This window comes from Neofelis nebulosa, chromosome 3 (assembly GCF_028018385.1).
Source record: "Neofelis nebulosa isolate mNeoNeb1 chromosome 3, mNeoNeb1.pri, whole genome shotgun sequence".
Lineage (NCBI taxonomy): Eukaryota > Metazoa > Chordata > Mammalia > Carnivora > Felidae > Neofelis > Neofelis nebulosa.
Window position 1 is genome coordinate 128,902,708 of NC_080784.1, and position 12,854 is coordinate 128,915,561.

Consider the following 12,854-nt stretch of genomic DNA (forward strand, 5'->3'; position numbering starts at 1 on the left):
AATCTCTCCCCCAAAAGTGCTCACAGAGACATCACAAATAGAAATATATGTGAAGAAAAACAAACATACTGTCGGTTCAAATTGTCTCAAATAGCAGAAAGGCAGTCTTTTATCGGTTTAGGGCATCACATAGTGTTGTTTCTAGAGAGCCATTCATTTTGGCATAGTACTGGTAGTAAAGCTTAACGTGTTTTATGCTTGAGTTAACTCAAGATAAGTGTTTAGAAAACTTCAGGTTGATCTGTGAGAGAGTAAGCATTTTCTAATCTTATAGTTAAGACTTCAATGGTATGAGAGCAAGTTTAGAAAACGTTTTTATTAGACAAATTATTTAGACAAATTATACACAGAAAGCTCTGCCACTCATAACTGAGGCCTCCAAAAAGTGTCTTGTGTATTTGTATAATAGGCAATACATCAAAATAGGCCTATTTTAAATATTGTACATGGTTAACAGTTTGTCGATAGCTAAAATCACTGCAACATCTCGTATGCCCCTATATAGCTTGTTGTAAAGTATTTTTTTGTTTTGTTTTGTTTTCAAATCAGAGTTGGGAATGAGATCATGAACGTTACAAGGGAAAACAAGTTGTGCATGCACTTAGGTACTTGTCACCCTGGAAACAAAATGGTTTTTGCATGATAAGAAATTTTTCTGCCTTACACAGTAGACAATATTTGAAGATTTAGTACAAAAACAGTGACAGTACAAGATGCTCCCCAGAACAGAATTAGCATCAAAATATAATATACCTTAAGAATATACCTTTTAATTTCTCCTAAAGCAAATCACATAGGTTGATTCCTATATCAATCCTAGCTATGGAATGAATTAGATTAAAATAAGTGTATGGCTGCGTAAAAACACAGGATAAGTTCTTGCTTCCTACTTACCACATTTTAATGTAAGGATTACAAACAAAGTTCATTCTATAGTTCTAACAGGTAAGAATGCTACTTTAAAAGGGTTGTGCACAAAGAGGCACTGTTTTTGCTGTCATCCTTCTATACACTTGGCACTAATGTAAAAAATACATAACTCCTCCAAATAGAACTGAATAAAAAGGGGGGTTAAGTCGAGAGCCCGGTATGGTCATTATATTTTCTTCTTTAGGATAATGTAGGACAGTAATTAAGGCCACATCAATATTTCTTAAGGGCTCCCACCCCTCCCCAACTACAGTTGTATTGATTGGCTTTCTACTTTGGAAGAGGATTTATTAACCTTCGATGATCTACGTTTAAACTCTTATAGAGCTCTATGTGCTGCTGTGGACGTGGTCCAGCTAATAGCATTTTCCATTGAGATAATTAATTAAAAGTAAAATTATCAAGGTTAGCTTTATACACTGCTGAATAACAAATGCAAAACCTATTCAAATGAGTTACATCTAGGAACAAATATTAAATCGCCCTGGATGTTTTAATAACAAAAGTATAAAATATTCTCTGTTGGCAAACAATGCGAGTCAGAATAACATTAAAGCAACCTGCCTTTTCTAACTGAAAAGACCCCCTGCACTATACATAGTTCCTGTATACAATACTGTTTTTTTTTTCAAACTAAAGCTTTATTAAATGAATTGCAATAGCAATGGCCGCCCTTTAATATATATACACATTATATAGGTGCATATATATGTATATATATATGAGATACTAATGTATTTAACGCAATAGAGGCTTCTGCCATATGATAAAGTGTACTGTACATAAGAAAAAACTTGTAATACTGTACAATCACATAAAGGTCATATGCACTGTTGCAGTGCAAGAGTAGTTTTAACTGTAGTCTTGACTGGCATATTAATGGCTTTTTTTGTAATCCTACAAAATTGCATTCTCATATTATGTGGCCTGAATGGTCTTTAAGTTATTTTATAAACACTGCAGGGGTTGCCTTTGGTCCACAGTTAAAGGACACTCAACAGCAGTGGAGCATTGTATGGATGCAGCAGAAGAATGTAAAAAGACTGAAGTTATTGCAATTATATTTTTAAAAATAGAGAAATGTTACGTAAGAGGCCTTTATGTGAAATTAATCCTGCATATGCTTTTAGTATACTCAGTGCACATTTCCTATACTTGAAGTACAGTATATGAAAAGCGGACTAATAGGATCCTAGTATACTATATTCTGGGGGAACAAGTTGAGTAATGAAAAAAAGTGGAGGGAAATGTACAGAAAGAGAGGACAAAGGAGAAAGAAATAGAAGAGAGAGAAGAGGGAGAAGGTGGCAAGAAAGAACTATAATTGTTACTAATAATCCTGATTTTTCTCGAAAAATAATGTTACATCCATGTTAGTCCCACAATATTACAGTCGCTCCTTGCAAAGGGAGTCCTACAAAAGAAACAGTGAAGAGATTCTGTTTGATGCTCATATGGAGGTGCCTCGGTCTGGATCATTACCCAGATTGAGCCCCAGGGTAGGAGTTGGTTGATAAGGAATAGATGACATTGTTTTTATAGGACTCCTGAAAAAGCCCCCGTTAGGTGCCCTGTGCCTAAAAGGGCCAGTTCGGTGCTCAGGCACGTTGCCAAAAGCGAAACCAGAGGCAGCTTTAGCTGATAGTGTGCGGCTAAGAGTCTGGATCTGCTCTGGGATAAAGGTTGTTGTGGTAATATGAGTGTTCCTGAAATCACTGATTTGCTCCAGTGCTTGTCGTGTTGGCAAAGTGTCAATGTCCAGAGGGGTCAAGTCAATTGACGAGGTGGAAAACTGTTTATGGGGGCTGTCGTCATCTGTGCACAAGCTATTTACACGTCTATGGAGGTGCTCCAGGTCAATTTCCTTGTCATCCTGGAGATGAAGAAAAAGAAGATAAGGTTCTCATCAGTACTAGCTTCCATGGTTAAAAAAAAAAAAAAAAAAAAAAAAAAAAAAAAAAAAAAAAAGTTCAGCAAACATGATATGTAATTAACTGAACTTCGGGGTTTATTCATTTAACATATATCTATTGAGCACCTAATATGAGCCAGGCATTGTGCTAGATTCTGGGGGTACAAATATGACTCTGAGATAAGGTTACCTATCATAAATCTTTTTCTTTCATTGGAAGTTCTATAAATGTCACATGCAACTACAAAACTATGGGAACAGTAGATGGGTGATTGCATTCTATAAGATCAGGGACAGACCCAGGCAAAATACAAATAAGAAGTATGGTTTTAACAACTCACTTCCCCACCACACCTCTTCTTTCCACATGCTTCCTCCTTTTTCAGGGTGTCTTATTTCAAGCTGGATTTTTGTTCTTTTCCACTATTCACTCCTAATCTTAACTTTCCTTTCTTGGAGCTAAGTGATACGATATGCTAGTTCAAACTAAAGTGTTAGTGACTGTTAACATGTTATTTCTCTTTAGGCCAGAGAGATGTGAGATTATTTAGAAAGAGCAACATTCAACACAAAAGAATCAATTTCTCGATTCATACCACGCTCAAGCTATCTAGCACCTGAATGAGGCAATATTGTGAGGTCAGTGAGACCTTTAGAGACATCTTCAAGTCATGAGGTGTGAATGACAGCTTTGGTTTTGGGCCAAGTTTTTGCTAAATGGCCTCTAGATCAAAGATGCTTTGAGCTAACCTAATGGAGTCTTAGTAAGAAGGTACTTAGTAAGAAAAAGGAAGTAAAAATCTCATTATTTCTGATGTTGAAAGCAATTCATAAATCCTTTAGGATTTTCGCTAAAAGTGAGCATTAAAGCCCAATGTTTGAAAAATAAAACTGGCAAGAAAAAAAACTGTCTTTTATCAGTCATGTTTATAGCCAAGTTCAATAAATTAATTTCGTGGGGGTTTAAAAATACCTATTAATCATAAGAAGAGAAAATATTTGTTCATAGATCTGGATTAGCTGTCATGAGTTAGAATGGAGTATGTATTTTTTTCATTGTGCTATTATAGTGCTCCTCAGTGAAAAATATTTTGATGTGCATCACTGTTTTTCCTTCTCCTTTCTCATTTCAAAATCCAATAAAAATATCTATTAATGCAATATTATCACTGAGACTTTAGAGGGTTGGAGATATAATTTTATGGTTCCCACAGCAACTATAATGTAGTCATCCATCAACAGATATAATAATGCAAAAATTTAATATTATATATAGTAATTCAAAATATAAGGAGCTTGGGGAGTCCTTAATTTCCAGAAATTTGAGAATATGAAATCTCAGCTATAATGTTGCATTAATGTGATCTTTTGCATTGAATCAATGTCAATAGAGATACCAGACGCTTATTCCATAAAGAAAACACTACAATAAAACCTGATTAATTTTTAGTTCATATTCCACTAACTGAGAACGTATGATCATTTGGATAGGTAGAAAGCTAAGTTTTATCTTTGGTAAGTCGAGCTTTTCCTTATAAATGGTGCTGATCAATTTTGCCTATAAAGTGGTAGAAAGGAATTCTCAGACTACTTTAGAAAAAAATCTGTTTGAAAGAATACACTAACATGTAAACATTCATATGCAAATCGGAAGTCATTTTTATTTGTGCATTAAAGCAGATCTTCTCAGGATTCACTCTAACCATCAATTAGTCAAAGTCTAGTTACAGAAAGTTTAAAAATGTCCTTTGAAACTATCCAGCAAATCAAACCATGCAGCAAACTCAGGTTATTTTTCATTTCAATTTGTGAAACTTTAGTGAATATAATTTCATTATTTAAAAATTTTTCACCTTTTACATCCAGTGGAAATATGATAAATTAATCAAGCAATTTATTTTAACTTCCTATTTTCTCTGATCATTTATAAATTCCATAATTTTTGATGTAAACAAGGCACATGCCACTTTCAAAGAGATACTGTGTATAACTCTGCAATTATTCTTTCAGATCTCTGAAAAAATTTTAATTTAATTTTATTAAAAATTTAATTCTAGGTGATCCACAAAATGGATTTATTAAGCTTAGAGCCATCAAAGAGCTAAAAACATATGATCATTTCTATAGGTCTATATACAGACAGAGGGAAGGAGTCACTGGTGGTGAAGAGACAAATTACGATTATTTTGCTATGGTGCTGTATTTCTTACGCTGAATCTTAGAGACACAAGTAATTTACCTATAAGTTCCACAGCCTATTGAGATAAAATGTTAAGCATCTTTGTGAACTGGCCAAGGGAATCACAACCTTTAAGAAAATCACTGAATTAAAGTCTATCTTGAGATTTGGCAGAATGTTAAAGCCTTTCATGGCACATGAAATCGTCAGTCTTTCAAACACTAAGCCTCCTTTTCATTTATCTGGGATGTCCTAAAACGGAAATTGGTATTGCCATCACCACTTTTTATATTTCATAAATTTATTTTCAATATTCAAAGAAAGAAGAAATAAGGACTGCCCCCAACCCATTACCCTCTCTCTGGTGATTAATCCTGCCTGGAAAGACAACCTGCTTGTTGGCTCAACTTAGTGCTGAAGCTCTCAGTCAAGTACCTCTTTTGATGGGACCCGGGAGCCTTTCCTCTTGTTCCACCACGTCTCCAGCATAGCTATAAAGCAGGAGAGGACAATTCCAGCAGCCAGGATACAAAAAACTCCTGCAAAGCTCTTTATGTCCAGGGCGCCTCCTTTCTGCTTTGTGTCCACTGAGGAATACAGGTCACACTGGCCATTCTTTGGCCACCATTTGTGCTTCAGGATGTCCATGTCACCATTCTGCTGAAGCTCCAGGATCCTTGGGGTAAAGAGCACAGTCATGTGTTACTGCAGACATGGTTATTGCTTTGGTCCACAACACATCCATTTATAACCCCACCTCTAAAGGATGGTGGTTGTCAAGGGGAAATGAATGTATAGAGTAGCCTGCAGAAGGAATGCCAGGACACTGAAAACGTTATTGCTTTGATTTTATAGACCGAGTTGGGCCACAAGCGATCCTCTCTCCCCTCTCTCCCCTCCCTTCCTCTCCCCATCCTTCTTCTTCTTTTTTGGTTTTATTCTATGAGTCTGAATATTCCCCTCCTGCTTTGTTGCAATGTGTTTTTACAATTACATTTCAGAGGCACTGTTTTTATGTGGTTTCAAGCTGCTGCAGTTCTGTGTCCCTTCCCTACATGCAGAATGACGCTTTGGATCTTAATGCTTTTATGAAGAACGTTTTGCTGCTTAGAGCAAGATGCTGGCATAATGTCGCCCGGCATATGCTACACACAAAGAAATTCAATTAAAAAGTCTTCTATTATTTAACACAGTGTGGGAGAAAGCCTTGGGACAAGTTTGAAGTTGATAAAATACATCATTTTTGGGTTTTCACACAACTGATGTAGTTTCCCTTTCAATGCCAAAGGGGAAAATAATCTTACCTTGGAGAACAAGAAGAAAAGATGACCAGAGGCTTTTAGAAGTAGTTAAATTCAGATAAGAAATACCCTTCTTCGTCTTCTTCCCCCCCCCCCCCCCCACCCAGAATCTGGGGCTAGCTGCAAACACTGAGGCTTTTTTTCAAGTGTGATTTTCATAGAGGTTTTATTCTCATTTCCAAATACTCTTGCCTACCTCTGGCCTTTCTCCAACTGTGTCCCCTCTCACAGGGTGAGAACGGTCAGGGCCAAGGCCATGAGCTGGTCGAGCGTGTGTACCGTCCTCACGGTTTCCCACCCAAACAGTTCAGAGTGCTTCTTCAGGAGCTGGGAAGGTTTGTCCCAATATTTCCTCCTGAGAGCGAATCTCATAGCCACAAGGGTATCATCGGTCTATAGAGTGGTGTTTAGAGAGTGTGGACTGAGTTTGGATGTACAAACTCAGGGTTATATACCTTTGTGTGGGCGATCCTTCACTGTGCAGGACAGAGCTGGAGGTGGAAGAGAGGGGGCCAGTGACCAACTCCCTGGGCCACTGGGTCAGTGTAGTATAACTAGCTAGCCACAAACTAGAAATTCAAACCTGGCCTCTAAGGGCCATGGAAGTGTATTTATCAAGGTAAGAGGATTGAACATACTTTATCTAAGCGTTTTTAGCTCAATTTATAATTTTTATATAGTTAGCCTTAGAATATGTGGACCTTAAATAGTACTCTTGCCTTGGGTCTTGGTCATTTGGGGAAAGACATCTTAAAACTTTAAAGAGAAAAATGATGTCTGTCTGGAAGGAGTAAATGCTCTTTTGGTGACGCATTGCCTTTTTACTGGTTTCATGTCATCCAGGGGTTTATAAGAATGAGCTAAAAGATAATGGTTGGGGTGGAGTCAGCATTCCACTTGAGTCAAACAAGAGTAAAACCAGTCCGAAGGGCTGTGATGGAGACATGGTCTTATCATCCACCTTTGGCTGTTCCCATAGCCTCACTCCCAGCACCCCCAGGTGACACTCCAGGATAGACACTGCTCTGGAGTTTCCTTCACAACCTGGACTTCTCCTTTTTTATGATACTGATCTCTCTAAAGGTCTGTTGCTTCAGGGTGTTGCTCAAAAAGTCCAGTTAATTTGATTCATTGAATTTACTAAAATGATTGTGAATACTAATGGATTACATTTTCATCCTTATTCTTCCCTCTTTTCAGAGTCATTTGTATTTTCCAGACTCTACAAGTGTGTTCTGTGGGACACTAGTACCTAGAGGGGTTTCTGCAAGAAAAGGGTTCTGTGGTCACTAACTTTGAGAAACACCCTCTCAGCAACTTACAGAGAAGTCAGTCTATTAAAGGTTCTAGGAAGACCCGTAGAAAATAAAACTTGAATGATTTTGTTTAATTTAGCATTTCCCATAGTTCTCTGACTTTCCTTCTTTTTTTCCTCATTGTTTTCTTCCCTAATAATATATATTAATAATTTGTGGAGCTAGAGTTTTACGGAATACACTTGAGAAACAGTGCTTTCACCCAAAGAAACAACTACTCGTGGGAACTGGTAGCATGGTGTGAGGTATCACACACATCTGTAATCATAGCATCAAATTCGCTTGCTTGGCCTATCCACAAATACATTCAAATAATGTTGGCAAACCCATTAGCTATTTGCCTACCTAAAGATGCTAGGTAGTCAGACACCATTGAATACTTTGAGGGAAAAATTTAGTCATCTCTAAAAAAAAATATTCTTAAATTTGACATTAGAGGTATCTGTAGATACCTTCCTATTCATCTATCTGTTCAGTAAGTATTTAAAGAATGATCTCACACCAGGTATTTCTTTGGGTCAAAATTTATATTAAACCACAACTGCACATTCAGCCAGAATGGCCTGAGCAACATTGTGATATTGTTTCTTTTCAATGCCCTCAATTCATGTTAATTTATCTTTTCATGCAGTCACATGTTCATTCGGGAACCAATGATTGCCTACTCTTTCTCCTCAGTGGTATCTTTATCACAATGTGTCCTTATTATTTTCACACCTGAAAAATAATTTGGTTTTAAACATAATCATTGAAGTATACACGAAGTATACTCTATGACACCCATTTTGATGCTAATGGGGCAAAAGGCCTTAAATCCAAAGAATGTGTTTAATTATAGAACTTTTAGATTCAGCAAGCTGGGTGGTAGGAATTACCGTGGGCAAAGAGTGAGCAGACTCCTCTACTTGCCTTCAAGGATGATCACACCACAAAGATCTCTTTATCTGGTTGATACCAGGAAGCACAGGTAACTGAGGCATTTCATGGACACCCCGTTTTGGGGGATAGACAGAACGACTGGACAATAGGACCCCTCAGTTAAGCCCACAACAGATTCTAGGAATATAGGCTGGCGTGGAATAGAAATGTTGGGAAGGAAGGAAAGTGTTTTCTAAGCTCAGGGTTTTGCCATAAATTCTTGCTACATAATCTGATGCTCCTGGAAATTCCATTAGAAAAGTGTAACTATACCTTTCTTTTTGTTATTTAACAAAAGCCCATTTAAGGATTAAAGAAAGTTTAGCAAAATCTAATGCATTGCCTTAAAGACAATTTGGATGAGCCCTTTAATAAATGAGGAATATATATACATATATATATATACATATATATATAATAATATTCAAAGGCACTGGCATCTTTAAATAAAACTTGAATCACACATAAAGGAAAGTTTTGTATTTAATTATAATTAGCACTGATGTGTGTGTGTGTGTGTGTGTGTGTGTATGGGTGTGTATAACAATGCAAGAATCTAGCTGCACAATCCTTAACATGTTCAGATCTTTAGTCCCACGGAAGAATTGTTTTTGTTGTATTTGTAATTTCCACAAGATGGCAGTCTTTGCTCACAGACAGCAATGTGTTCTTGTCATTCTAGTTAATTGGTGGGTTTGAAAGGTGTCAAGTATAAACTTAAACTATTAGAAAGAAAGTTGGATAATAGACCATGATGAACAACTGGATAAGTAAAACCTCTTCTTGGAGTGTAGTCCAAAAAATTCCTGCCATTTTTACCCCAGAGTGATGAGAGCAGTACTTCGCACTTTTGAGAGTTGTTATGGTGAAAACTCATGAAGCCATAAACAAAAGCATCTTGCTTGTTTTTTGGCACTTAGTAGGCTACCACAACTCAAATGCTAGAATTATTATTATCTGCATGCGTGACAGCCATTCTTTCTTTGGACCTGTTCCGGTACATATTTCTTAATGGAGAGTTATATTCCCAGATGAATCAATGAATGATTGATTCACTGACAAGAACATTGCATTCCTTTCTTTTGTCCAAAAGTATTAAAACATTTGTCATCCCCTTGAACAGAAAAATTTTAGCAGTCCATAAAACCGAGCTTCAACTTGAAAATGGTTAATAGATCAATTCTGCATGCACTGAGTTCTTTATTGGTATAAATGAGCAAATTTCAGGAGACGTGAGTGGGGAAGCAGAAGATTCTTCTTTCATATTCAAATAAAAATATTCAACAAATTCGAGGTGTTCATCTTGAAAAGCTTTTTACTTACTTTGAAGATACAACAGCCTCATTTGTGTGTGAGAATTACACTAATTATTGATCACTTACAATTCTTAATCACTGCTCTAGAAATTGATTTTCAAATTATTTATAATGAAACAGGTTGCTGAAAGATGAATGCAAATTTCTGATCCCACGTAAGTAGCTTTGATTTTGCCTTTGAATACCATAGCAGTCTGTGGATTCCTTTCTAATTTTCTTACCCGTGGGTAAATTCCTGCTGAGCTGTAAAAAGATACTGGTTATCTGAGAAAAAGGACACCTGACTTTTCAGTTGTTTCTGCTGGGAATAAATTTAGAGGTAATCAGAGAGTTTAAAAAATTAAGTGCAGGAATTTTGATTTCAGGCCATATGTGTAGGAACTCCTCCTGTGATTCTTTTTGCAATTAGAATTTTCTCCCTACATTCATAGATGCATAAATTACTAGAACAGAAGTGAGAGAGGACATCATCTATTCTCTTCACTTCCCCCTCCACTCATTCTATGGAGGAGAAACCGAGTCAAATAGAACAACAATTCCCCCAAATTATCACACTCAACACACAAAAAAACAATTTATATAGCACACTGGAGTAGCCTGAGATGAAAGGTAGGGGGACATGCCTTGTCTGTTTTGAGGGCTGAAGGGATCAATATTTTAGCAATATTCTAGTACATCATCTAAGATACACCAATTGGGAAGCACTGTTGTAGAGATGGGATGACTTTTTTTTGTGACTAACATAAATTGTTGAGTTAGGGCTACAATTCAGGTCTGTCTTCCAGCACATTTCCCCCTACACAACCTCTGATATGTAACTATTTAGAGAAGAACGCTGTCAGTTTCAGAGATTTGTTAGACCTTAAGTAAAATTGTCACCAATAGGTTTCTTCTAAACCTATTGAAAATGTAGCTTTTCTCCAGAACTTCATCGATCTTCCTCGGGAGGAGTAGGCCTGCTGAGCAGTGGGAACAAAACTAAAATTAGCTCAATATGATTTAAAATTTAATCTGATCTAATAAGTTAACATGACTCTAGCTTTAGCTCAATTTACTTGAGAGAATTACTCAATCCTTCCGTTTCCTCCCCTTTTCCTTGCTTTTTTCCAAGATGGCATCAGGGTTTTTAAAGAATGACATTATAACCCTTACATTGGAGGCTTGGGAGGAGGGAGCTGCTGGCTTCTTGCTGGTCCTTGGCTTTGCTCTGGCAGCAATCATTTTAGGTATGATGGGCCTGGGTTCAGTCCTTAGATATGAACTGGTGACTACTGGTGAAGCGGGCAGAGGCTTTAAGTCCGCCAATGTTGGCTAACGTCTTTCTCAGTTCCTTTAAGGCATGTGGGCTCCTCTCTGCTGACTCAGCCTCTGGGGTGCTATACACCTTTCTCAGCTTCTGCCATTTTGTTCATGCAGCCCCTAACTATTCTTTAGCTTTCAGATAGCACTGTGGGGTCATCTTGTCACTTCACTGTGGAGGGCTCCAAAGGTGCTCCATGTGCTGTAACTCAGCATTCACACCACATGGGAGAAAGAGAGGCCTGGGAATAAAGACCTAACGCTTGTTTTTTCCTGACCACAGCTCTGGCTTTTCCCACCACCCGAGGTCTCCTCTGTTGGTGAAGAGCTTGGTAGGCCCCATGACTCCTGTCAGAGATCCTAAGGTAAGGAACCCTCTACCCCCTGTGGGCATGCATTCCGGTCCAGCTACCGCCCCTTCACCTGCCCATCTCCTGCCCCCTGCCCCGTGCTGGAAACTTCTGGCCAGAGGAGGTATAGCTTTCCTTTTCTCTTCTGGATATCCCTCTTATACCCAGGGTCTTCAGACTTCTTGGCCTGTCATAGTGGAAGGGAATTGAAGCTACATAATGACAGAAAATCTATGATCTGAGACCTCCAGCTGGCATTTCTTCAATCTGAAGTGTTGAGGCAACGTGACACTAGAAATTGGTGAGGGTGAAAAACATCATTTTAATATCTTAAAAACATTGATCTGATCTGTTTGTTATATGGTTATGCGCTGTATGTAACCAAAATTTTAAAAAGATATGTAGGATAGAGTCTCATTACTTATTAATGTTTAATGTCACTTAACACTGAGAAAGAAATTTGGGAATAACTGAACAGAAGTATTTTTGACACTGAGTGGATCTATTTTGGCCCAGAATACCCACATTATTAAATTCATTTGCTGGGTTCTCACGAAAATGTCTCTCCATGGTTACTGAGAAAGAATTAATAATAGCATGCACACGATTTTCAGAAAAATGTCAGCTCAATAGGTTTTTCATTCATTTGTCCTTTCTTTCATTCTGGGCTGAAGAAATGCTGGTAAACTTGGATTGAAGCAAAAGCACTTCTCAAAGATTCAGGTTTAGTATTCAATTAAGTGTAGTGGTGCTCTGACTGGCATATCCAATACCAGTCTTTGAACATCAGAGTTGTGAAAACGAATTTTATCAACTTCCTGCGAACTGGGCATCAGTCGTTTTTTATTTTCTTAAGCAAAATGTCTTAATGTCTGGTTAGTAGCATTAGATACAACAGATATTTCTTGATAACATGTAATACCTCAGTAATACCAAATAACTGAAGGCAGACTATTAGAAGCTATTTCCTTTGTTTAAATTGGACTTTTAACTAATTCTTTCAGTTAGTTGAGCCAGACGCCGTTGTTTCGATCTGGTCCACTAACATCATCTACCATCTCACATAGATGAATATGGCACTTCAAAGAAGCTTATAAGTATCATTCTTTAGGCCAGAGGACCTTTTTATAAAGGCTTAGGCAATAACAAACCTTTTTGTTAAGGGCCAGACACTGTTGCAACCATGTGACTCTGCCTTTATAGTTACCAAAACAGGCCTGAGCCAGATTTGGCCTGTTGGCTGTAGTTGCTGATCTGTTGTGGAGCCCCGTAGCAAATAACTCTATGAAGTCAACAAATTTCCATTTCATTGACAAAGACATTGAAGTTCAGA

At 37.6% G+C, this 12,854-nt stretch overlaps 1 protein-coding gene across 2 annotated transcripts in view; it reads right to left on the minus strand.

Annotated features, from left to right (window-relative positions):
- Window positions 1–291: 291 nt before the first annotated feature.
- The window catches only part of GRID2 (glutamate ionotropic receptor delta type subunit 2), a 1,468,772-nt gene continuing 1,456,209 nt past the window's right edge, over window positions 292–12,854 (minus strand). For both annotated transcript variants that reach the window (XM_058721904.1, XM_058721905.1), the window contains exons 15-16: window positions 5,457–5,697; window positions 292–2,803 (exon numbers count right to left, since the gene is read on the minus strand). In XM_058721904.1, coding sequence (XP_058577887.1) covers window positions 2,381–2,803; window positions 5,457–5,697 — 664 coding nt within the window. In that variant the 3' untranslated portion in view covers window positions 292–2,380. The remainder of the gene's footprint in view (window positions 2,804–5,456; window positions 5,698–12,854) is intronic.